The sequence below is a fragment of the Paroedura picta genome, chromosome 2 (assembly GCF_049243985.1).
Source record: "Paroedura picta isolate Pp20150507F chromosome 2, Ppicta_v3.0, whole genome shotgun sequence".
NCBI lineage: Eukaryota > Metazoa > Chordata > Lepidosauria > Squamata > Gekkonidae > Paroedura > Paroedura picta.
In genome coordinates, this window is record NC_135370.1 from 20,774,386 (window position 1) to 20,800,178 (window position 25,793).

Consider the following 25,793-nt stretch of genomic DNA (forward strand, 5'->3'; position numbering starts at 1 on the left):
ACCCACCCCTCCCAAAGTGGCCAATGATGGCGCTGGAAGGGGTGGAAAGGGGAGGGCCCCAGGTGGGCATGTACACAGCTATGCTTCCCAACCACATTGTGCACAATTGCACCACTTCTAGGGTTTCTTGAAGCCTGAAGAATGTTTGGGGGGATTCTCACGGTTAAAAAAGTTGAGAAAGGCTGGCTTAGAGTAACAACTTCCTACACCATTTTTTCGAAACAGGGGAAGAATGTTATAGAAATGAGAAATCCAGGATTTGCTTTGTATATAATATTTTTTCCCATTCAGTTTTGATCAGCTTAATGACTGATAATTAAAACTTTACAGTCAATTGGCTAAAACAATTCACAGCATGGTAATCTTAAATATTCAGGGAACGTGGTAGAGGGAAATAATAATCTCTCTGTTTTTTGTCTCTCCCCCCGCCCCTCCGATACATCTCCTCTACTCATTTTTGATTGCTTAAGTTTCCTGGGCTTTTCAGCAGTTGAATTTATTGTTCTTTTTTGACACTGCTTTCTCTGAAATACAATAGGCTCAGAATGCTCTCACACCACCTACCACTGCATCCAAGTCACAAGTGCAGCATAGGGCTCAGTCTTTCGTGTGTGTCAGTTTTCACAGATGCTTGCCAAATATCAGAAATTATTGTCAGATGAGTGGACCTTTGGTGGAATTCGCTGGTGTGCTGTGAATAGCTCCTCTGCTCTGGCTTCTGTGGCAGTGGAAAGTGCAGTCAAATTGCAGCTGACTTACTGTGATCCTCAAAGGGGTGGCCAAACTGTGGCTCTCCCAATGTCCATGGACTACAATTCCCACAAGCCCCTGCCAATTGGCCATGTTGGGTTTTACAGGCAGGAGACATTCAGAAGTGGTTTGTCATTGCCTGCCTCTATCTAGCAACACTTGGTGGTCTCCCGGCCAAATTTTAACCAGAGCGGAGTCTGATGAGGTCAGTCTCGCCTGGGCTAGGCTTGTGAAATAATTAGCAAGTAGAGTGGATATTTTATTTGCATACCATGCTTCTCTTATGTACACAACAGCAGATAATTCCTGGAGCCAGTCCATAGCTGCCAAAAGGTATGGTGGAAGTGGCCATTTGACCTCATCAATCATAGATGTGCAAGTAAAGTTCCCTTGGGTAGAGAGCAGACAATAAATACAACTTATGAAAAAGGCTGACAGCTAATGCGATTTCTGAAGTTACCTCTTGATTATAATACGGCAAAGTGGGTTGTGATTAAAAGAATTAACCGTCATCTTTACTCTATTTTTCTGGGGATTTATTGTTGTAATATTAGGATGTTTAATATGGTTTGATGTTTTTATTAATGGATGTTTTATTATATACTAGCAAGAAAGCCCATTGCAAGCAGGAATACATTGGGCGCTAGGACCCAGGGGACACTGGGAGGTGCAGCTGTCTCTCTCTGTTTCTCTCTCTCTCTCTCTCTCTCCCTTTCCCTCTGGCTGCGTGTCTCCATGTGCCTGGCAGCAGGAGGCATAGCATGTAATTAGGTCTGGTTTGTAGGAGGGAAGGAGTGCTGGTGTGCAATTTGGGGCAGCTCTCTCTGTCTCTCTCCCTCCGTCGCAGCAGAGGCAGCTCTCTCTGTGTCTCTGTCAGCAGCTTGGGGCAGCTCTCTCTGTGTCTCTCTCTGCCTCCCTTGCAGCAGGAGCAATAGGGAATGAGGGCTCGTGTTCAGTCTGGCAGGGCTCTGTGTGTCTCTCTGTCTCTGGCATGTCTGAGAGGAATGTGGCTAGTGTCCTGGGAGGGAGGGCGGGAGCTGTAGGGGCAGGGCCAATCAGGCCCTATTCCAACTCGGACAGCCGGACATGTTCCACCCCCCCAGGCTGTTTCACAAATATATAGAGGAACCATGGATAAGGATATGTTGTAAACCGCCATGAGCCAGCGGTACTGGGTGCAGTGGTATATAAATTTAATTATAAATAAATAAACAGGATAATCACAATTTTAAAACAAGTTACTACACAAAAAGCATCTCCAATGCTCTAGTTTTCTGATTTACAAAGCTGTGGCCAAGTCATTATTCAATGCCTGTGCAATAATCCGGCCACTAGCGCTTTCTCCAGCAAAACTCTCTTGCCGAGGACTGCAGTCGTAAGGGGACATCATAAACTTTTCACACTCCGAATGGCCATGAAACAGGAGTTCACATTTTCAGGAATCCCCATGAAACAGAAAGTGTTTTCTGTGGGCTCCAGGTCTACATGGACTGTGCAGTTCAATAAATTGTGCTACTCAGTCACTTTTACAATTGATCAACGTATATGTGCTGACAGATGTGCTTTCTGGGCTCTTTGTTGGATAAAGAACAATGGCACCTTCGAAGCTTTTCCAAATGGTCTGGAGGTCCGTCTCTTCTGGAGCACTTTTGAACCAGATTGAGATGTTGTTGTGGGGGTGGGAGAGTTCTACATATGACGATTTTAAGATGTGACTCGTATTGCTTTTACTGTTTCATTGGATATGTGTCAAAACCGCTTTCGGGGACCATTATCAAATGAAAGCTCGCCTATACAGAAGCACATTTTTTAAAGGAAAATAATAAAGCAAAATTAAGTCAACATTACTTCTGCTCTCTAACGAGAGCGTCCAAAGCAGCTAGAACATTTGTGTGGACTCTCCAGTGTGGGTTGTGATCTGGGCTGTCTTGTTGGTGAATGACACAGCCGGCCTGCCAGATAGGAAAATGTGACACTTTTCATGCAGTATTATTGGGACATTTTTAAACGATTATAGAAGTGGCTTAAAATTACTCGAAACATATTTCTGGTGGTGGTCCAAAAGGGGGCATGATAATAAGGGAAAATGCCCGTGAAAACGTTTGTAATTGTTATACCAGCCAGCCATGAAAAGGTTAATGGCCTGGCAACATTTCCATTTTAAAACTTTATTTTTATAGGGGTATATAGCTTGGCTCAAAAACTGGATGTGTGTGGAAACTTGGCAAGAACACTTTCAACCCAGAAATATATTTCTGGTTTTCTAAACTTTCAAATGTATTTTGCTTCATTAATTAACACATCTTGGTTCTTCTGTTTAAAAATTCTTAAAAGACAAATTAGTAAAATACTCATGCCCCTACTCCGGAGTAGACTGCTTTGATTTTACAGTTCTTTAAATGAGGGCATATTTTCGCTCCCCATTTTTATTTGCAGAAGGAAAACAGAATATCAGGTGTTTGATTTATAGTAATTTTTATTGGATTCTTTTAAAATAATGAACAGCCCTTTAAAAAAAATCTCACTGATCGCAAGCAAAACTGGAAGCCTGCAGTTCAGTAATAGGCTTGGAAATTTTAGGATTGATTTGGGAGTTACACATTAGCAGAGGTTATGACACATGAAGCAATTGTGCTTTGAATCCATAATAAAAGTATATTACGGATGGAGTGTGTTGCACAGTTCATTCGGGGCCTTGAAACTGATTGATGGGTGAGACATGCAATGGAAACTTTTGTACACTCGTGTTGTTCTCACTGGTGTAAACCTATATAGGATCTCACAGCATGTGAAGAGGGAAATACAGTACTTTGTCTTGAAGCCTTTGCCCTGGTAAGAATGCCCAGTGAGAATGCTGAATTGGTTTGACGGGATTTATTGGTTGTGGGATTTTTTATCGATATTCTGTCACAAAATTTTATATCAGTTGTGGACTGAGAGAAAAACTATGGACATATGGAAGTAATAATAAGCAGAAAGCAAGGGGGCAGAAGTCTTCCCCACTTTGGTTGCCTGTGGGGTGCTGCTACCCATCCTTACTTAAGCTGTGATATATGTACAAGTGCATATCTGTAGGACAGTGAATGTTCCTATATGGATGCCTCTGCATACCGTCAGCTGTTTCCCATCTATCTCTTTCTTCTATGGTTCTCAAATGGAAAGTTCTGAGCAAAATGTGAGATGCAGTCCTTTCCCCAGTAGGGTATGCAAGAAGGAAGGAGTAAGAGGAACAAGGTTAGCAGAGAGAAGAGGTCCTTGAAAGTTTGATGGTGAAACTGGGGTTCACCTCTGCAGAATGTGCACAATGGCCATGAGATGCAGCTGGCGTCTCAAAAATGCAATACAAATAAAAGCACCAAACATGACAAATGACAAATAAAATATAAGCTTGTCTACTGTTGGAGAAAGGCCTCTTGTGGCGCAGAGTGGTAAAGGCAGCAGACATGCAGTCTGAAGCTCTGCCCATGAGGCTGGGAGTTCAATCCCAGCAGCTGGCTCAAGGTTGACTCAGCCTTCCATGGTCAGTAAAATGAGTACCCAGCTTGCTGGGGGGTAAACAGTAATGACTGGGGAAGGCACTGGCAAACCACCCCATATTGAGTCTGCCATGAAAACGCTAGAGGGCATCACTCCAAGGGTCAAACATGACCCAGTGCTTACACAGGGGATACCTTTACCTTTACCTTACTGTTGGAGAACAGGGAAAGCAGCTTGGAGTTCTAGTGTGAGAGGCCCTGAGCAGTGCAGTAGATTTAGAAATGCGTCCCACTTTTTAAATGTATATAATTCCTTTCTTGAGCCACTCTGTGTTCTTTCCCTGAGATGGTACTACCTGCCTATGCACAAAATTAACAGCTGGAATTGAAGTCTTTGGAAGCTTCTTGTCCTGAGTTAGCCACTACAGTAATAAAACACCAGTGGGATTTCCAGTGGTTTGGTTGGGAGACTGAAGCAAGCAGTGAAGCCAAATCTTGGCATTCTGGTTTTATTTTTACTTATATTTTATTCTTTTGCTTGCATCTTTCCTCTGCAATCCTTACAAAAGATGCACATGACAAAAATTACTTTGGTGCAGAATAATCCAGCATTAGCTGTCTTGACAGTAAACGGAAAGCACTGCCGTATCTGTTTATATAAACATCCTTCTCTCTGTGTATTCTACTCGAATTACGATATACTTATTTTATTTTAACAGTGGAAAGAGTTGAAAGAGACAACCTGTCAGAATATTGTGTCCTGGGTCAACGTCCCATGCACTTACCAAATATCAACCAGCTGGCAACCCTGGGCAAAACGAACGAACAGTCTCCTCATGGCCCAATTCATCACAGTACTCCCATCAGAAACCAAGTGCCGACATTGCAGCCAATCATGAGCCCCGGTCTCCTTTCCCCTCAGCTCAGTCCACAGCTTGTTCGGCAGCAGATAGCAATGGCTCACCTGATTAACCAGCAGATTGCAGTAAGCCGGCTACTGGCTCATCAACACCCACAAGCTATCAATCAGCAGTTTCTAAATCACCCACCGATCCCTAGAACCATCAAGCCAGAGCCAACAAACTCCTCAGTGGAAGTCTCCCCAGATATCTACCAGCAAGTCAGAGATGAGTTGAAGAGAGCCAGTGTATCCCAAGCTGTGTTTGCAAGAGTGGCTTTCAATCGCACCCAGGTATTCATTTTTATTCTGTTTTCAGGGGGAGAATGTTTTCATTGTCACCGGGAGCATTATCTTGTGCTTCATCTCTTGATTTCATCATACTTTTGGAAACTTTTAAAATTTTAGTTTGGTTTAGATAAATGAGGAACATGAGCCCGATGATGTGGGAAGAAAGAGGAGATCATCTGGATTCTCTTTTCCGCTATTTATAAACTGGAAGGAAGCATGTGGAGTGATCCTGAAAGAATCTTTAGATGATTAGCTGCCCTTGGTTAGCTCTTGCAGTCAGTGAATCAAGGCCTATCCCAGTTTTTGAATATCGTCTCCTTGGGCTGTGTGTGTTCCCCTCCCTCCCCCTCTTAGTGTCCCTGGTCCATTTCCAGTCAACATATTAGGAGATCATTGGAAAAGAGTAGCCATAAGAATCTGTCAAGTGTCACAGTGTCTCACCTAGGCTTACTCTACATCTTACACAGACTTTCATGATTCTTTCCTTCACTGCTATTTTTTAAACCCAAAGGAGCCTAGATAGGCTGGGAGTCTCAGCAGGAAACTCTTAGGTGACAAGATGCTGTGCAACATTGGCCATTCATGTCCTTTACCAGCTCAGAATCACCAGGGCCAAGATGCTTTCCCTTCTGTGTCTGGAAAGAGAGACTTCTCACACATTCCCCAAATCCTTTACCTTATGGATGACAAATCAACTGGGGAAGGTTGTTTTGTAGTCAGTAATGAAAACTGCCTGGAAGCAGTAATGGGGTGGTTCAAGCAGAGTCGTCTGGTTGAATTCCAGATCAGACTTAAGGTTCCGGTTATCATCTTTAAGGCCATACACAGTCTGAGCCCAGTGTACCTGAGGGCTTAAACCCCCAGAGTGCCCAACGCTCCAGCACCTCCAACCTCCTGGTGATCTCTGGCCCCAGGGAAGCTTGCTTGACTCAACCAGGTACAGAGCTTTCTCCATCCTGGCCTCCCCCTGGTAGAATCAGCTCCTAGAGGAGATCAGGGCCCTGACGGAACTCGAACAGTTCCGCAGGGCCTGCAAAAGGGAGCTCCTCTTCTAGGCATTTGGTTGAGGTCGACCTGAACTACCACTTCCCATGGGCCCTCCCCCTGAACCTCCCTCCCCTGGACCTCCCTCTTATGGCACCCACTGCAGTTCCACCCAGCCCACTGCGCTATCAGTATGTGTTAATGTTCTCCATATTATTCTGTTGTGCTGTTATGTTGCTTGCTGTTATCATTGTATTGTTAAACTGAGTTATCTGTATTGTATGTGGACCGCCCTGAGCCTTTGGGGAGGGCGGTATATAAATATAAACAAACAAATACATAAAATAAAAGAGGAAGTAGTAGAACTGTTAGTTTTTATACCCTGTTTTTCACTATCCAAAGGAGTCTCAAAGTGGCTTACAATCTTCTCCCCTTGAGGTGGGTGGGGCTGGGAGATCTCTGACAGAACTACTCTGTGAGAACTGCTCTGAGACAAGCCGAAGGTCACCCAGCTGGCTTCATGCGGAGGAGCAGGGAATCAAACCTGGTCATCCAGATCAGAGGCCACTGCTCTTAACCACTACACCATGCTGGCTCAGTGCACCAAGCAGCATCTTTCACTTTGCCATTCTGCTTATTTAGATTCCAACTCTCCAAGTTGCTTTGGGTTTTTAAAAAATGGAGGAGTGAATCATGGAGATGGTACAACGAGTAACCAGTGTATTTAGGCTTGAACATTTACTGTATGCATGCATGCATGTATATGTGTCAACTGCACTCTTGATCTGTTTGTTTCTGGGTCCAATATAAAGCACTGGTCATTGCCTTTAAAAAGAACAGAAAACCAAATTGGAATTAGCTAGGACCTGAAAGGTTGCATGTCTGGGCAACTTAGATGATAGGTCACAAAATTATATAAACGTTTATTTATTGTGCACTTCTTTGTTCCATTGTCTTTAAAGCCCTGCATGGCCTAGGGCCATCCTACTTTCCAAACTGCGCCTTCTGACCTATTCCCATGTACCACTTGAACTCTTCTGGGTCTGGATAGACATGAACTGAGTCAGGGGTCCTCCAACCTGGCTCACAGTCCAATTCATGATCCAGGGACTCCCACACTGTACAGCTGGTTGCTTGCGGTGACAGGTGTGTGCCATGTGAAAGGAGCCATGTGTCTTGGGGTCATGTGATTAAGGACACATGGAGCCAGAGAAAAGAGGAAACAGCCCTCCTGTGACGGCTTATTCTTGGGGAAATGGCACTGAAGCCCTTCTCCCCCTTTTGCAGAAGAAGAAGAAGAAGAGTTGGTTCTTATATGCCGCTTTTCCCTACCCGAAGGAGGCTCAAAGCGGCTTACAGTCGCCTTCCCATTCCTCTCCCCACAACAGACACCCTGTGGGGTAGGTGAGGCTGAGAGAGCCCTGATATTACTGCTCGGTCAGAACAGCTTTATCAGTGCCGTGGCGAGCCCAAGGTCACCCAGCTGGTTGCATGTGGGGGAGCGCAGAATCGAACCCGGCATGCCAGATTAGAAGTTGGCACTCCTAACCACTACACCAAACTGGCTCTCAGTACTTCCAGTAGTACTTCCAAGCAGCATGTGCTTGGCCATTAAGTCTCCTGACCGTGCATAAGACTCTGAACCAGGTTGGTGAACGCCATAGGTTTGTGTGAAGGGTACCCACTGACAGCTGCCTTCTTTTAGTGCTCTCAGGACTCTCTATGGCAGGGGTAGTCAACCTGTGGTCCTCCAGATGGACTACAATTACCATGAGCTCCTGCCAGCAAATGCTGGCAGGGGCTCATGGGAATTGTAGTCCATGGACATCTGGAGGACCACAGGTTGCCTACCCCTGCTCTATGGGGCAAAAGTCAAGTGACAGGCATGTTCTGTGGCAGGAAAGGTCCTTTGTACTGGACCTCTGCCTCCTGCAGTGCCTCTTCCACCTTTGCAAGGGCTAACCAGAGTGGGTGCAAGGATCACCTTTATTCTTTGCACTCAGGAAGGTATGTCCAGGGCATTTGGGGAAAGACAAATTGTTTTTGCAGGTCTGGCTGAACTGCTTTCATCGCAGTGCGTGTTTCTTTTATTGTGTCTTATTTCTCGTGTCATACGTGCTCACAGCTTTTTGTTGCTTGGTGAGCCTTGTTTAATCAAAGGAGTTGAAGTGGGATATAATAAACATTTAGAACAGGGGTAGTCAAACTGCGGCCCTCCAGATGTCCATGGACTACAATTCCCAGGAGCCCCCTGCCAGCAAATGCTGGCAGGGGGCTCCTGGGAATTGTAGTCCATGGACATCTGGAGGGCCGCAGTTTGACTACCCCTGATTTAGAATATATTATGGAAGCCCAGTGTGCATGTTCACTTTGAGAATAGCAGCTATGGTGGCGGGGAGGCAGCAACTGAGAGCAAGGGAAAAGACAATGACGCTTGTGAACCGTTTTGTACCTCCCTCACCTTCTTTCCCTCTCCAAGTCAGCTATTTCCAAAAGTAGCCCCTGGATTTTTGCTACATGCTTATGTGTGTAATGTTTAGTTCTGTTTTGAGGTAACATATGAATCATGTCAAGAACTTTCAATGCTCTCTACTGGTTAATTCTTTTTTTGCCCCAGAATGAATTTCTCTGTTTATAGCTGTATCGAGGTCCACAATATGCACGTTTGTGTGAAAACTAAAATATAGTCTATGACTGTAATTCCAGGCGATTATTACAAGGCGATTATTACAGGCTAGAATGTATCTAGGTCCGTTTCCGAATCTCCGGGCTTTGTTAGACTAGTCAAAGAGCCGAAGCCAAGATTGCTGCGTCTTCTCCCCTTTTATCTCCTGGAGGTCTGCTTCCCACACAGCCCAGGCCAATTGTCTGGTCTACTGGATTAATGATTTTTTTTGGCACTGCCATCTTGGAAATGCCCTGTAATGTGGGAATTAATTAACATTTGCAACATGCTTTCATTGCTTCCTTTCTGCTATTAAATTCATAAGATAGCTACAGCCAGCAAAAACATTCACTTTCAATCAACATGACTGAATTTCTCGGGTTAGCCTTGAGGATATCAAATGAAAATTATAGTGGAATGCATGAGTATTTCCTTTTTAAAATACTGCTTTTAATTTGGAAAAGCATTTCATCCCTCTGGGATCATAACCTGTGTGTGGGTGTGTGAGTGCGCACGCGCGCACACAAAGCCCAGTTATAATAAATGTAGATAGTATTGACCCAATGTCTTATTTTGAACCTGAACAAGGGGTCAACGGTAACATTGGCTTTGTAGATTTTCTTCTACTGCTGTTGAGTAAAGGGGCTGTATTTCAGTGAAGCTGTTAAATCTGTATTGATGATACCCAAGACAGTGGTAAAAGAAAAGAAAAAGACTATTCCTAGGGCAAAAGATTCTAGCTGCCACTTTTATTTATTTATTAAACCTTTGTACCGCCATTCCCTTAGGCTCACGGTGGTTTACAAGATAAAAATTGCAATAAAACCCATAGTTAAAACCATTAAAACCAATCCATAATATCAACATTATCAACGTTAGGCAACAGACGAGCACTAACTAGCCCAAACCGCTAAGCCCCCTCCAAACCGCCCCACGTTAGCCGAGGGACATCAGGTTGCTTATACTATAATACTGTAATATGGGAGTGAGGCAATCAGATCATCCAGTTGAACTATTGAAGTATTAAGTTATACTAGAATTAGTGAACAGACACTGATTAACTAGAAGAGCAAGTCAACCATTACTATAGTCTTTCATGTTTTGTCCTACTCTAACCATGGATTTCATTCTTCTTGCAATATAACTGAAATTTTTTAGCCCTCCCCTTTTGCCTTTTGCCACAGCAACTGAAATGAAGCACTGGAGTGCTAGATGAAGACTGGGCAAATTAGGGTCATGTTATCTCAGGTGTAAATCTGACCAATTTGCTTTATTTCTTTATCTTTTCTCTCAGTGTCTGTACCCCCCGCCACGCACACGCACACATACATTTCTATTCACCCTGGGAAATTTTTTGGAGCAGGGCTTGTCCTTTTCTTCTGAACTTATGAAGGCTGTAGGGGAAGAAACATAACTCAGTGATAGAACAAATGAATTACATGGAGGAGGACACAGGTACAAAGTCTGGCATATGCAGTCATTGTGTTTGTGGGGGTAGAATCATAGAATTGGAAAGTAACTCCAGGGTCATCTAGTCCAACCCCCTGCAGAATGCAGGAAATTCACAACTACTGTGGGTTGCTGTGCTGAGACCTTGTAGAGCCTCTGCTACTGATTAAGTATAAAGCAGTGAGGGGAGGGGCCAAGGCTCAGTGGCAGAGCATGTGCTTGGCATACAGAAGGTCCCAGGTTCAGTACCTGGCATTCCCAATGAAAGAAGAATCAAGTAATAAGTGATGGTAAAAGACTCCTCTCTGTGTGAGATCTTAAGAGACCAACTGCCGGTCTGAATATTTATTTATTTATTTATTTATTTATTTATTTATTTATTTATTTATTTATTTATTTATTTATTTATTTATTTATTTATTTATTTATTTAATGCATTTGTATACTGCTCTTCCATAAAGACTCAGGGTGGTTCACATAGAACGTAACAGAATCTTTACACCGCCTAAATAAAGCCGTAAGGGCTGTGTAGGAGGAGTTAGGGCGGGCTCGGTCCGGGATGAGGAAGGGTGCCGATTGGCCCCTTCCTCTTGACGGACCATAAAGACTCAGGGTGGTTCACATAGAACGTAACAGAATCTTTACACCGACTAAATAAAGCCGTAAGGGCTGTGTAGGAGGAGTTAGGGCGGGCTCGGTCCGGGATGAGGAAGGGTGCCGATTGGCCCCTTCCTCTTGACGGACCATCGGCCGAGCCAATTGGCAGGTGCGAAGCGCCTGCCGATTGGCTCGGCTGATTCCCACCCCACTCACAAGGAAGCAACTGCAAGCCGCGCAAAGCGCGGCTCGCAGTTGCTTCCTTGCCGGCGGCCTGATGCGTCGGAGGCGCAAAGCGCCTCTGACGCGTCAGCCTGCCGGCCAGGGAGCCCAGCTCCCTGTCTGGCGGCTTGGCGCGGGGAGAGGCGCGAAGCGCCTCTCGCTGCGTCAAGCCGCCGCTCAAGGAAGCAACTGCGAGCTGTGCAAAGCGCGGCTCGCAGTTGCTTCCTTGCTGGCGGCCTGACGTGACGGAGGCGCGAAGCGCCTCCGACGCGTCAGCCCGCTGGCCAGGGAGGCCCCGGCAGTCGCGCGAAGCGCGGCTCGCAGTTGCTTCCTTGCCGGCGGCTTGACGCGGCGAGAGGCGCGAAGCGCCTCTCCCTGCGTCAAGCCGCCGCTCAGGCCTTCACTGTAAAGCCGCCTCTGCCGCCGCCGCTCAAGCCGCCGCACAAAATGGCCGCCAGCCAGAAGACGCAGCACCGGGTAAGACATCTTTTGCCTCCTAGCGCCCATTGTATTTAGGATACAATGGGCTTTTTTACTAGCAGTACATAAAACTTACTGATTAAATGAATGAAAGGTAACAGTAATGGCAACAATAAACAGAGAAATAACTTTCAGCATAATGAACAATCTAACAGGCCCATGGTTGGTCTGGTCTGTTACATGGGTTCAGGGAGGGAGGATTGGGGCCCAGTGATCAACCGCAACCAAATGCCTGTTGGAGGAGTTCCCTTTTGCAGGCCCTGCAGAACTGTTTTAGCTCTCTTAGGGCCCTGATCTCCTCTGGGAGTTCGTTCCACCAGGTGGGAGCCAGGACAGTAAAGGCTCTGGCCCTGGTTGAGGTCAAGCAGAATTCCTTGAGGCCAGGTATCACTAGCTGGTTGGAGGTGGTAGAGCATAGAGCTCTTTAAGGGCCATAAGCAGAGAGGTGGTCCTTCAGGTACACTGGCTCAGACTTCGTATGACCTTAAAGGTCATACCAAGACATTAAGCCTGATCTGGAATTCAACAGGTAGCCAGCACAATTGTTGGAGGACAGGCCAAATGTTGGGACCTCCACATGTTGCTGTGAGGACCCTGGCTGCCTCATTCTGGACCAGTTGCAGTTTCTGGATCAAAATTAAGGGTAGGCCTGCGTAGAGCGAGTTGCAGAATTCTAGCCTGGAAGTGACCATCACATGGGTCACTGTGGCTAGGTATTACGGGGCCAAGTAAGGGTGCTGGTAGTTTGGCTTGGTGAAGGTGGTAGAAGGCCAGTTGCATTATCCTCATGACCTGGACTTCCATGGAAAGGGAAGTATCCAAGATCACACCCAGGTTCCTGGTGGAGTGAGCCACTGATAGTTGCACTCCATCCAGGATGGGAAGACATGTTTCCTCGCTTGGACTCTTCCTGCCCAGCCGCAGGACCTCCATCTTTGAAAGGCTGAGCTTCACACGACTCTGCTTGAGCCACCTCATCACTGCTTCCAGGTAGCTGGCTAATGCTTTTGGGAGAGAATCAGGGTAGTCATCCATCAGGAGGAAGAGCTGGGTGTCGTCTGCATATTGGTGACAACCCAGCCCGAACCTCTGTACCAGTCGGGCAAGAGGGTGCATGAAGATGTTAAATAGGATCGGAGAGAGGACCACTCCTTGAGGGACTCTACATGTGAGTTGGCATTTGCTTGAAAATCTCTTTCCTAGTGCTACAATCTGTCCATGACCCCGGAGAAGGGAAATCAGCCACTGAAGGGCTATCCCCCGAAAAGACAATATTGTCCTTGAACCAATGGCCTGATTTAGTATAAGGCCTATATGTGTTCAGGATCCAATATTCATTAGATCATTGACAATGGGTGTGTGAGTCACTTGCAAAGCAGTTTGGGGAACTTATGATAATGGTATCTCTCTGTGTGTAGGACGGCTATAGGAAGCAGTTTGACAACTTGGTCAGCTGTTTAATTCGTTGGCAGATGCAGGCTGATATGGAGAAGGACTGGAATGGGAAAAAGGTTTGGAAGTTAGGAGAAAGAACATGCATGTTCGGGGGAAGACAGCAGTTTGGAAGCGAAGGCCAATTTGGAGTCTCGTTAGAAATACAACTAAATATTCTGATGTACTCCATGTTATGAAGAAGAAGAGTTGGTTCTTATATGCCACTTTTCTCTACCTGATGGAGTCTCAAAATGGTTTACAGTCGCCTTCCCTTTGCTCTCCCCACAACAGACACTCTGTGACATGGGTCAGGCTGAGAGAGCCCTGATATCACTGCTCGGTCAGAACAGCTTTATCAGTGCCGTGGTGAGCCCAAGGTCACCCAGCTGGCTGCATGTGAGGGAGTGCAGAAGAAGTCCGCATTCCTAACCACAGCACCAAACTGGTTATGTACAAAACTGCATATTTTGGGGTATTTAAATGAACTGGCTGGTGTTTTTTATTAATCACCAAATGATGGACTAGTGTGTTAATCCTTACACAGTGTGATGGTGTGTTGAGCATTAACCTGCAATTAAGTCCAGCTTCATAAAATATGTACTGTGGGGCTTGTTTAATAGATAAACTATTCTCTAATTTATTTTAAAGTCCAATGACCTACTTACACAGAGGCTGAAAAAGCCCTTTTACAAACATTATTTCTCCCCTGAGATCTTCCAACTGAGTAAATCTGTTAAATGATGTAGAGGAAGCTTTAATCCAAACTAGGCTAAGTCCATTGAAACAAATTGCTGACACATGCGCATATTGATAGATGGGGTTGGTAGCTCAAAGAGCCCTGAGCTAAGGCTATAATGCAGGGGTAGTCAACCTGTGGTCTTTCAGATGTCCATGAACTACAATTCCCATGAACCCCTGCCAGCAAATGCTCTTCTGCCAGTGGAATTCTATTTATATAATGGATCAGCAAATCATATGATGGCCCCCTACCTATAGTTTGAAGCATCTTGCCCAGCTGCAGAAAGCTGAGGTGTCAAGAAGAAGGCTGGACCAGGATCCATTTTACTTAAATTTAGTTTTCTAAATGGCGGGTGATTTTTTTTTTGTGTATAAAGGAACACTCAGTCATGTCCCACGCGGCAGGAAGGAAGTCACAGTTCCTGTAGATATTGTCCTACACAGTTCTGCCTTTTGGGGGGGGGGGGAGCGGGACTGTGCAGGCAGACTGTGATACATTTGGATATGTGCTCAGGAGGGGTCATGGCTTAATAGTAGAGCATCTGGTTGGCATGTAGAAAGTCCCAGGTTCCGTCCCTGGAATCCCCAGTTAAAAGATCTGGCAATAGGTCAAGGGAAATGCCGCTTGGTAAGATCTTGAAGAGCCACTGCCAGTCTGGGTAGACAATACTGATTGATGGACCAAGGGTCCGATTCAGTATAAACCAGTTTCTGTACTGTTTCTGTTCTATGTGAACCACCCTGAGCCTTCGGGGAGGGCGGTATAAAAATATAAGAAAGAAAGAAAGAAGAAGAAGAGTTGGTTCTTATAGGCCGCTTTTCTCTACCAGCAGGAGTCTCAAAGTGGCTTGCAATCGCCTTCCCTTGCCTTCCCCCACAAGAGACACCCTTTGAGGTAGGTGAGGCTGAAATAGCCCTGATATTACTGAAGAAGAAGAAAAAGAGTTGGTTCTTATATGCCACTTTTCTCTACCAGCAGGAGTCTCAGGGCCATTCCGCACGACTTAAATGTAGCAGAAGTCTTACCTTTGGTAAACGCTATTAATCCAACGTTCCGCATGACGTCGTACACAATCTGCAATACTCCTGCAAAAATCGCTTAGTTGTAGCGCTTTTCAGGAAATCCAGAAAAGTGGATTCCCGCTAAAAAAAACCCTGAGAACAACCTGCAACACATCCAAAAAAGACATGTGCATTCTCAATGTAGTGGCAGAAAGAATGTCCCTCCCTCGGTCTCACCCCTGAGCTTCTGGAGACGTGGTCGCCATTTTTTCCCCTTAAACCAGCGAAAGCAACGAATGAGCGAGGCTTCTCCGGCTAAAGTCCCTCCACAAAAGTGCTTAACAGTAAAACAAAGCTCCCTACTATCTTTAAAGTTCCCAAGCACAATACAGTTCCCTGTTCGACACTGCCCGTAATTTCGGCCACAAATCGCGCCCATGGGGGGGGATTTTTTTTTTACTTGAAGAGCGTGTAAACGATTACGCCAGCAAAAAATGTCTTTCTGAGACAATGAATGAACAAATATTCATTGCAACTGGTGTGTTTGGGTTTTTAAAAAACAGCTTTAAAGGGAAAGGGGCTTTTTGGGAGCACGAAACACAACAGTTCATTGGCTGTTCTGTTTGATTAACGGCCAAGGGCGGGAAGAAGCATGGAAAAATATCACTTCCTTTGTTGCTATTCCAGCGAGACCGGAAACATGTGGGGAATTAATACAATGCTACTGGGACTTCAATATTCCACTAGAATTAAAGGTATGCGGAATTACGAAATTTCACTATTAAATACAGTGTTTCTGCATACTGCAAACATTCAGCAAAATTGGTCCTTGTGCGGAAAGCCCCTCAAATTGGCTTATAAACTCCTTTCCTTCCTCTTCCCACAACAGAAACCCTGTGTGGTAGGTGAGGCAGAGAGAATTCTGAGAGAAACTGCTCTGTTAGAACAGCTTCTAAGAGTTCTGTGTCCAGCTCAAGGTCATCCAGCTGGCTGCATGTGACGGAACGGGAAATCAAACCCACCTGTCCAGATTAGAAGCCAGCACTTTTAACCACTATACCGAGTGGCTATTTTTGTGTGGCACGGGGAAAGATTTGTTGCACGCTTAGGATTGCAATCTAAGCAAGCTGCCTAGCATGATATGTGGCAGCTTTTTGGCAGGGCAAACCATGGAGACTTAAAAAAATAATTATCTGTCTAAAATTTCACTTCCATTTTTAAGGAATGGAATCTAAGTAGTGTGTGAGGACAGGTTTCCAAAATGTGAACTTCTTCCCAAACTAATGAGCGTATTTTCTTGAATGTCAATCTACTGCAAGAATATCAGATATAGAGCCATCTCTTCTGATATTCTTCAAAAAGGACTATCATCGTTCCTCTTCATAAATATCTTGTAGTTATATGCTGATTTCTCTCTCTGTCTTCATAATTCCCCATAGATCTATCAGCATGCATTGTCCTTCCTAAAAAGAGACACTGTAATAAAGAGACTTTATTAAGCTAATGCGATAGCACCATTTTCTTTGAGGAGCAAAACATTTCATTTTTAATAATAAAAATTGAATTCCCATCATTGCACGTGGTGTACATTTTATTCAAATCAGACTGAGTGCTGCTGTTCCAAGGCTAAGCAGACCTCTCCTGAGATATATATACGTTAAGCATTAGTTTAATGAGTTTTAAGATTCAGACTCATATCAATATAAGGTAATGAATTAAAGTTTAAAGCGAGCTCAGTATTGAAATTCAGGATGCGTCATAGAGGTCTAACCACACCACATCCAGAGTAGGTCCCTAATGGTTGCGGAATTATCTTTTGATATATATCAGATTGAAAACTATCTTGGGCTGTCTTGAAATATCAGTCATTCTTAAAACAACTATATGCCCATCAAATGAAGTGAAGAAATTAATGAACAATGAGCCAGCTTGGGGAAGTGGTTAGGAACGTGGACTTCTAATCTGGCAAGGCAGGTTTGATTCCATGCTCCCCCACATGCAACCAGCTGGGTGACCTTGGGTTCACCACAGCACTGATAAAGCTCTTCTGACCGAGCAGTAATATCAAGGCTCTCTCAGCCGCACACACCTCACAGGGTGTCTGTTGTGGGGAGAGGAAAGGGAAGGCGACTATAAGCCGCTTTGAGACTCCTTTGGGTAGAGAAAAGCGGCATATAGGAGCCAACTCTTCTTCTTCTTCAATAATCTCAGGGCTCTCTCAGCCTCACCCACCTCACAGGGTGTCTGTTGTGGGGTGAGGAATGGGAAGGCAATTGTAAGCCGCTTTGAGACTCCTTTGGATAGAGAAAAGCGGCATATAAGAACCAACTCCTCCTTCTACTTGTAAACCACCTCAATTCCATGGAGAGTGGCAGGCTGTACACACACACACACACAAACATACACATGTGTATAGTTTAACTGCTATCTAAGGACTTACAGGGCAGACCTGAGAGAAAAAGGAATGGATTCCAAACAGCTGTCTCTTGTAGCTTCCAGGTGAAAGGGCTGCAGTGCAGTAGTTATTAGCTCCAGGCCATTAGTTTGCTTATAGGCATTAGGCAGGGCCTTTTGTGGCGCAGAGTGGTAAAGCAGCCAACATGCTGTCTGAAACTCTGACCATGAGGCTGGGAGTTCAATCCCAGCAGCCGGCTCAAGGTTGACTCAGCCTTCCATCCTTCTGAGGTTGGTAAAATGAGTACCCAGCTTGCTGGGGGGTAAACGGTAATGACTGGGGAAGGCACTGGCAAACCACCCCGTATTGAGTCTGCCATGAAAACGCTAGAGGGTGTCACCCCAAGGGTCAGACATGACTCGGTGCTTGCACAGGGGATACCTTTACTTTAGTCATTAGGCGGATCCCCTGTCCAAAGTAGTTATAAACCAGCAACAAGTGGCTTTCCAAAAAGCAAACTTGGTGACCAGACCCTGCAATACACCCAGATGCAAACTCTGACCCTGCTTAGGCACCCCTACTCCAGAACACTGGCCATACTCTCAAGGGCCATACTCTCTTTCACCTCTTCATGCACCAGTATGATTCAACGCAGTTATCTGGTGACAACGACCTTCTACAGTCTGCATGAGACAGTTGTCGTACAAAAGAATAAATGATTGCAGGTTTGACACACAAAGCCCACATCAGTTGTCAACCTGCAGGTGAACATTTCACTCTACCACTGCATTCTCTTGCCGACCTGAAAGTCACCGGTCTTCGACAGAGAAATGTCAGCGAAAGACTCCAGAATGCAATTGTTGGACTTGTTCGTCAATAGGAGTAAGCAGAGAATGGTGGTAAAGGTGTCGAGCCATTGAATGTGTTAAATTGCTTAGCACAACTAGGGTAGCACATTATCACCACGGCCAGTGTGAATGGGCATTATACATTATACATTGTGCCATGTTTTTTTCTGTGTTTGTAGATATCTCCTGCTGATTTGAAAAGCTAGCTTGGTGTAGTGATTAAGAGCAGCAGCCTCTAGTCTGGAGAACAGGGTTTGATTCCCCATTTGGTCTAATGGTTAGGAGTGCGGACTTCTAATCCGGCATGCCAGGTTCGATTCTGCGCTCCCCCACATGCAGCCAGCTGGGTGACCTTGGGCTCGCCACAGCACTGATAAAACTGTTCTGACCAAGCAGTGGTATCAGGGCTCTCTCACCCTCACCCACCTCACAGGGTGTCTGTTGTGGGGAGAGGAATGGGAAGGCGACTATAAGCCGCTTTGAGTCTCCTTCAGGTAGAGAAAAGCAGCATATAAGAACCAACTCTTCTTCTTCTTCTTCCACATGCAGCCTGCTAGGTGACCTTGGGACAGTCACAGTTCGCTCTGGAGTCTTTCAGCCTCTCCTGCCTCACAGGGTGTCTGTTGTGGGAAGAGAAAGGATAGACAATTGTAAACCACTGTGAGGTAGTAAAAAGTGGGGTACAAAAAAATCCAGCTCTTCTTCCTCTTCTATCAACATTAGGGGGCGGGGTTCTTTTTAGATATAGGCATTGATTCCTTGTGTTCTCTTAGAAAACACTACATGTTTTTGTTTCAGATCAGTATGCATTAATTTAACTTTCTCCATATTCTATTGTTCTATTATGTTACTTGCCATTATCACTGTATTGTTATCTGTATCATTTCAGTTTCACGTGAACTGCCCCGAGCCTTCTGGGAGGGCAGTATATAAATATAAACAAACAAACAGATCCAAGCTAGAACTAGGAACCATAGAAATCCAAAATGGCAAAAAAGGGAAATGAATACGACTTGAATTGCAAACTATTGCTGGAAGTTACTACTGACTTAATTGTTTGTAGATGAAGACAACCGTAGCATAGATCATATTCCTACATGACTGTTTCTAAATTCAGCAGATCTATTAATACCGGGACTCCTGGGGGTATGTTCTTGAGAAGAGATATTTTGGCATTGGTCAGTCTTCTGGTAATGTATGTGAAATTGCCATTTCATACTCTGAGCTGTGAAAATGGAATCTGAGTGGGGATGTCAACTTTTTTTTCTTTTCTCTGATCCTTTTCCTTAGCAGCATTCTGTGAACTGCAAGTGTGGGAGGAAAGTAATAGGAAATGCATCATTTCTGTATTTCTGCTGTTAAAGGCACAGGAATGGTGTAGTTACAGTGGTTAACAACTGTAAATAGCATAATTTAGCTTTAAATGTTTCTGGGGATCAGTGTTTGCTCCATCGTGTTTCAGACATCATATTCCTTAACTGAATCAGTACCTTACTGGTCCCACACACGTAGGGCCTTTATTTTAAACAATAATAGGTACTATAAATTATTTATTATTTTATTCATTATATTTATATACCGCCCTCCCCGAGGGCTCAGGGCGGTTTACAGAAAACAGGAAAAGATACAGATAACATATGGTAACAGGTGATAACATTAATAACATTATAACAATAACTTAACATGATCATAACAATAACATTATAAAATAGAAATTGCAATAGTCTCAGCTCAACTTTTACTGGGACCCAGTGGGTAAGGCCGATTAGTGTCAGCTGTAGTGGGGGAGGACTTGGGGACCAATTGGAAGCAGTGGTTTGGGTTGACCTCAACCAAATGCCTGGAGGAGGAGCTCCCTTTTGCAGGCCTTGTGGAACTGTTTAGGTTCTGTCAGGGCCCTGATTTCTGGGAGCTTGTTCCACCAGGTGGGGGCCAGAATGGAGAAAGATCTGGCCCTTGCTGAGGTAAAGGTATCTCCTGTGCAAGCACTGAGTCATGTCTGACCCTTGAGGTGACACCCTCTATCGTTTTCTTGGCAGACTCAATACAGGGTGGTTTGCCATTCCCTTCCCCAGTCATTACCGTTTTACCCCCCAGCAAGTTGGGTACTCATTTTACCGACCTCAGAAGGATGGAAGGCTGAGTCAACCTTGAGCCGACTCGGGATCAAACTCCCAGCCTCATGGTCAGAGCTTCAGACAGCATGTTGGCTGCCTTACCACCCTGCTCCACAAGAGGCTCATATCCAATAGGTACTATACATATATATGTAATAAACAGCTCTACTCTACAGGTTCTTGGATGATGAATCTGCCCTTAACCCATTTCAGTCTGTTTTCAGGTCAGGATTTTGGAACTGAGACAGCTTTAGTTGCACTGGGGTATGATCAAAGTTTGACAGAAGACAGTCATTCCTTTTGATACCGTTTCACCCCTCAGCAGCCTTTGACATAGTTCGACTGTACCATTCTGAGCCATTTACTGGAACATGGAGTTGGTGTTAAGACAAGTAGTCCTTTGGTAGTATCTGTCTTTTCTGTCTGTACATATACGATTGTACACATTTTGTTCCTCCACCAGAATCAATTGGGTGGTATTTATCCTCTAAAGCAGGGGTAGTCAACCTGTGGTCCTCCAGATGTTCATGGACTACAATTCCCATGATCCCCCTGCCAGCAAACGCTGGCAGGGGGCTCATGGGAATTGTAGTCCATGAGCATCTGGAGGACCACAGGTTGACTACCCCTCCTCTAAAGAGCTAGAGGGATCAGCCCATTCACCCATGCTGTTTAATAAACTTTTATATATGCATTTCCCCCCCAATATATACATGAATATATTCCATAACCTTGACTCTCCCTTGCCACGCTTCCAACATGACTCTTTGAAATAGTTCATTGTGCTGAAGCTTTCTGCAAAGTAGCAGCAGCGTCCAAAAGAGAGCTTTGAATATTAAATAACAATTTACCTCTCGTTTCTGTTTTGGCATTCGCCATAGATTAATGATGGAGGATTATTTGCATTTTACATCAGCATTGTTGGAGGCCTTTCTTCCCATTGATTTAAAGTAAGATGTCTCTATATTGCTAGTAAGATGAGTATTGTTGGTTATCTGGCTCCTTAGCACACAACCAGCGAGTGGCAATGATGATGCAGCAGTGCCGTCTTTCTTGTAGTTGAAGGCCTCTTGACATGTTACAATGGCATAATCATACTATAATGTGTAAAGGGAGCCTAAATTTGTTTCAGTTTATATCAGCTTTCTGATCTTGTGTAGAATGTTCTGACTTTGAGCTGTCTGTGATTTCTCAGAGGTTCTGTAAGCGTAAGCAGTTAAACCCATTCCCATAATCAAGATTTTGAAGCCATATTATGTGTAAACCTAAGAGATTGCACCAAGCATTTTGAAGAAACTTCTTTGAGCCCATGCTTCCTTTCACTTCAAAAACACTTTTAAGTATTCTGGGGTTTTTTTCCCCCTCTGGAAGTTTTGTATTTGAGTTGGAGCTGTCTTTTCCTCCACTTTGAGTTTAAAAATAAAGATCTTTATTGATTCCATTTATAATTTTAAAAGAAAATGCAGCAATTGATAGAAGTTTCAAATGTAAATGGAGCTGCGGATGTGTGATAACTAATCTTGACTCCGCACAGCTTTGTTTACAATCAGATCCTGTAAGTATCACATTTTCTGTCTTCCCCATTTGTTAGAAGTCTATTTTAAAACACTATTGTTGAGGGTAGAAGACAATTCCCATAAAAGCATCCCAGTTTAAGACACTATATTAATGAGCTGCCTTAATGGGTATAGGCAAATATGTGACCAGTAAAAGTTCGATTGCAGGCTTCAGTCTTTATTGTAGCTTTCATGTTGTGTGCCTGGCTTGTGTTGTAAACCACCTTGTTCTCTGACCTTCATAATTCCACGTAGGGTTGGCGTTCTAGATTTGCGTGACTAGTTACTTCATAGTTTGTCCAGTTTAAATAAAGTGGGAGGGGAAACGTCTGTACGTGGAATGAACTAATTTAGTGGATGGAATGTTTAAGAAATGTTGTGGGTTCCCTCCTCCAGCTTGTACCCTGTAGCAGAAACATATTTTGCAGAAATGAAAACAGTCTTCCGCTAACTTTAGGCATTTTTTTTTTCAAAAATAGCAGTGCTTCGGTTTGTTTGGCTGGGCGAGTTCCTTTACCACACACCTGGTGTATATCACTTTAAAAATAAATTATGCCTCATTAAATTACAATTAAATGAAATCATGATCGTTTGTTTTTCTTGAAGGAAGATGCTTTGCATATTGAATGCCTAATTTGTTGCAGGTGAGAAAAGGCTGAACAGATTATTTGGTATCACTTTATTTTAATTTTTTTGTGATGCTGATTGTTGGTTAATTTTTATATAGACTAGTGGCTCTGAATTATATCAACATAAATGATAGGTGCTCCCACAGTATTCTGCTTTATTGACTTTTCTATCACTCTGTCATCTCCTTGCCACAGATTATCAACACAGTCTGTTAGAGTAATCTATTCAACCTTGCAAGGAAATAGATTTTTTTGAGACTTCAATTGCTCATGAATAGGCTATTCATATGCAGGCTACTTCCCTACTTGCTTCATTCTGGGGTCCTCAAGGCCCTTTCAGATCTGAAAAGACACCATGGGGAAGGTCTAAAAATACACACGCAACAGAGCCCAGGTTAGGGAAATAGTTTGGTATTTCTGAATTCCTCCCACAGTACTAAAGTCTTGTCTCCGGTCTAGTTATCATCATCCTTTATTTAGTTGGGACCTGATCTTCTTATCCTCTTGGGTCTTCCAGGGGAGTATGACCCATCTGGGACTCACAGCTCCTCCACCACCAGATAAACACCAATAATATATTTCTATATTCAACTTTAGCTTAGTTACATCTCCAAGGCTCCCATTCTAGGACATCACTTTCTGCTCCCAAATCTGACGAGAATAGACAAATGGGGGGGGGGGGGAATTGCCCCAGGGACCTGTAGTCTATTAATCCAAGGAATTCCATGCAGTTGTTGAACAGCAGAGGGATGCCCTCAAACAACAACCAACGAACACCATCTTCTGTAAAGACCCTGAGATTTTAGCCTCCATTCAGTACAACTGAAATAATGATTGAACTGGGCGCAGAAAATTAGTTTCCTCTGAGGGTGGGTGATGTTCAGCCCTATTTTCCAGGTTGGAGAAGTTGAAAAGGCTCTTAAAGTGATGGCTTGTAACATCTGTCTCTTTCCAGAAAGCTGGAACTATATTCTCCTGTAAGGATACAGTGACCTCGATCACACAGGATACAGCCTTGATTACACAGCCAGCTTCCCAGTGTTAAATGCTATAGATCAGAGTGGGCCCAAGTGGACCTGATGTGCAATAGGCTGAACTTTGCACTCTGTATCCTCAACTGAAAGTAATCTGTACAGAGACTGAGAGCACTGGATACTACTCCTTGCTCCTCCCTCTCCAGCTGAATTTCCTTTTGGAGGAAGATGGGAGTATAGAGGAGCAACTGTAACAATGTAGTTAAGGTCTGTAACACTGGAATCTGTTGTGAAGATAGTTCCTAAGCTATGGCCAGGGGTTACTCCTTGTCCATAATAACAGCTTCTTCTTTATTCAAATATTTATGGGCTGATTTTATTTCCAGTTAGCTAATTGTTAACTAAGAAGATAAGGAAGCATTCGACTTTCGATTTGTAAAGGAATTAGAGTAAAAAAAATTGCTTATGGTCAATGATTAGAATATCGAAGTCTGTTAATGGCGATGCAATAGTTTTTTCTCGATGGTAGCTGCATGTATTACAGGTTCTTGTTAGGCAGGTACTGTCAGCACAAAACCCACGAACAGCAAAAAAGGTGGAAATGAAAATTGCAGAGTTGATACAGTCCAGTCTTCCTCCCAACTGCTTTTACAATTTGTTTTTAAAAGCTACCATGGTAGACTTGGAATTTCTCCCAACATTGTGTCTACTTGGACTGAATAATCCTTTTACAAATACTAGGTGTTGCAGCCTGACCTGTTGGTTGTCAACTATTTTTAAACAGTTAGAGCCACGTGCAGAATGGCTGCATTCACAGCTTTACTGTCAACTCACTTGATCATAGTTATGATGTTCTTTGGTATTATTGGCTGATTATGCCTTGAGTATATTGTAAGCATTGCTTTTATCATAAAGGAATCATAGAATAGAATCACAGAGTTGGAAGAGGCCTCCTGGGTCATCTAGTCCAGCCCCCTGCACTATGCAGGACACTCACAACCCTATCACTCATCCACTGTAACCTGCCACCCCCTTGAACCGTCACAGTATCAGCCTCTCCGTCAGATGGCTATCCAGCCTGTTTAAAAATGTTCAAAGTTTTTGAACATTTCAAAACCCACCACTGTCAGGAACTTCTTCCGGATGTTTAAGCAAAATTTCTTTTGGATTAATTTCATCCCATTGGTTCTGGTCCGTCTTTCCGGGGCAAGAGAGAACAACTCTGCTCCATCCTCAGAAGAAGGAGGAGGAGGAGAAGGAGAAGTAGTAGTGGTGGTAGTTCTTATATCCTGCTTTTCTCTCCCCGAAGGAGGCTCAAAGCGGCTTGCATTCACCTTTCCTTTCCTCTCCCCACAGCAGACACCCTGTGGGGTGGGTGAGGCTGAGAGAGCCCTAATATCACTGCTTGGTCAGAACAGTTTTATCAGCGCCGTGACGAGCCCAAGGTCACCCAGCTGGCCGCTTGTGGGGGAGTGCGGAATCAAACCCAGCTCGCCAGATTAGAAATCTGCACTCCTAACCACTACTTGATCACTTAACAATATATGCCAAGTTTATGTCTCTTCTTTGGCCAGGTTTGGTAGCCAAGACAGTTCTGTAGTACCGAGGTGTAGGATTCAATATGTGTGTTTAGACTGTAAGGCCGTGATTTGGAGGGGGAGGGCAGAGTATGTGTGTTCTGCTGCTGTAGCTCTCCGATGTAAGTTCTTGGTTGGGAAGCACAGTCCAGTTTGATAGTGTCTGCTATAAAACAGCCAAGGGGGGAGAGACAAAGACAGGTGACAATATGTCCTTGTGTGCCAACTGCAATCTCTGGGCATTGCTCTGTTGGCTATCCCACCACTTAGGGTGACCAGTCTGGCATCAACCAAAGCCCAGGCCAGCCTTTCTCAACTTTTTTACCCTTGAGAAACCCCCTGAAATATTCTCCAGGCTTCAAGAAACCCCAGAAATCATACAACCTAGGGTTGGGAATCATAGCTGTGTACATGCACACCTGGGGCCCCTTCCCTTCCCACCACCTCCAGGCTCATCACTGGCCATTTTGGGAGGAGAGGGGGCCGTCAACATGACCATATATGGTCATATCATGAAACCCTGGCTGAGAAAGCCTGATCCAGGCCTTATCCACCATGGCTCCGGCTCTGTGGAATTGGCTTCCTGAATAGGTGGGGAGGGGGGGCCTTCCTTGGAGACCTCCAGGAGGTGCTTCAAGGCCGGCCAGTTTGCCAGGGCTTCAGAGAGGACTAGAAGGTTAAATATTATCTAGATAGGGAAGGGAGGGAGAG

At 44.5% G+C, this 25,793-nt stretch overlaps 1 protein-coding gene across 3 annotated transcripts in view; it reads left to right on the plus strand.

Annotated features, from left to right (window-relative positions):
* LOC143829087 (DNA-binding protein SATB2-like) overlaps positions 1–25,793 on the plus strand; it is a 190,061-nt gene that overhangs the window by 96,303 nt on the left and 67,965 nt on the right. For all 3 annotated transcript variants that reach the window (XM_077319393.1, XM_077319394.1, XM_077319392.1), the window contains exon 7: positions 4,946–5,418. In XM_077319393.1, the coding sequence (XP_077175508.1) occupies positions 4,946–5,418 (473 nt within the window). The remainder of the gene's footprint in view (positions 1–4,945; positions 5,419–25,793) is intronic.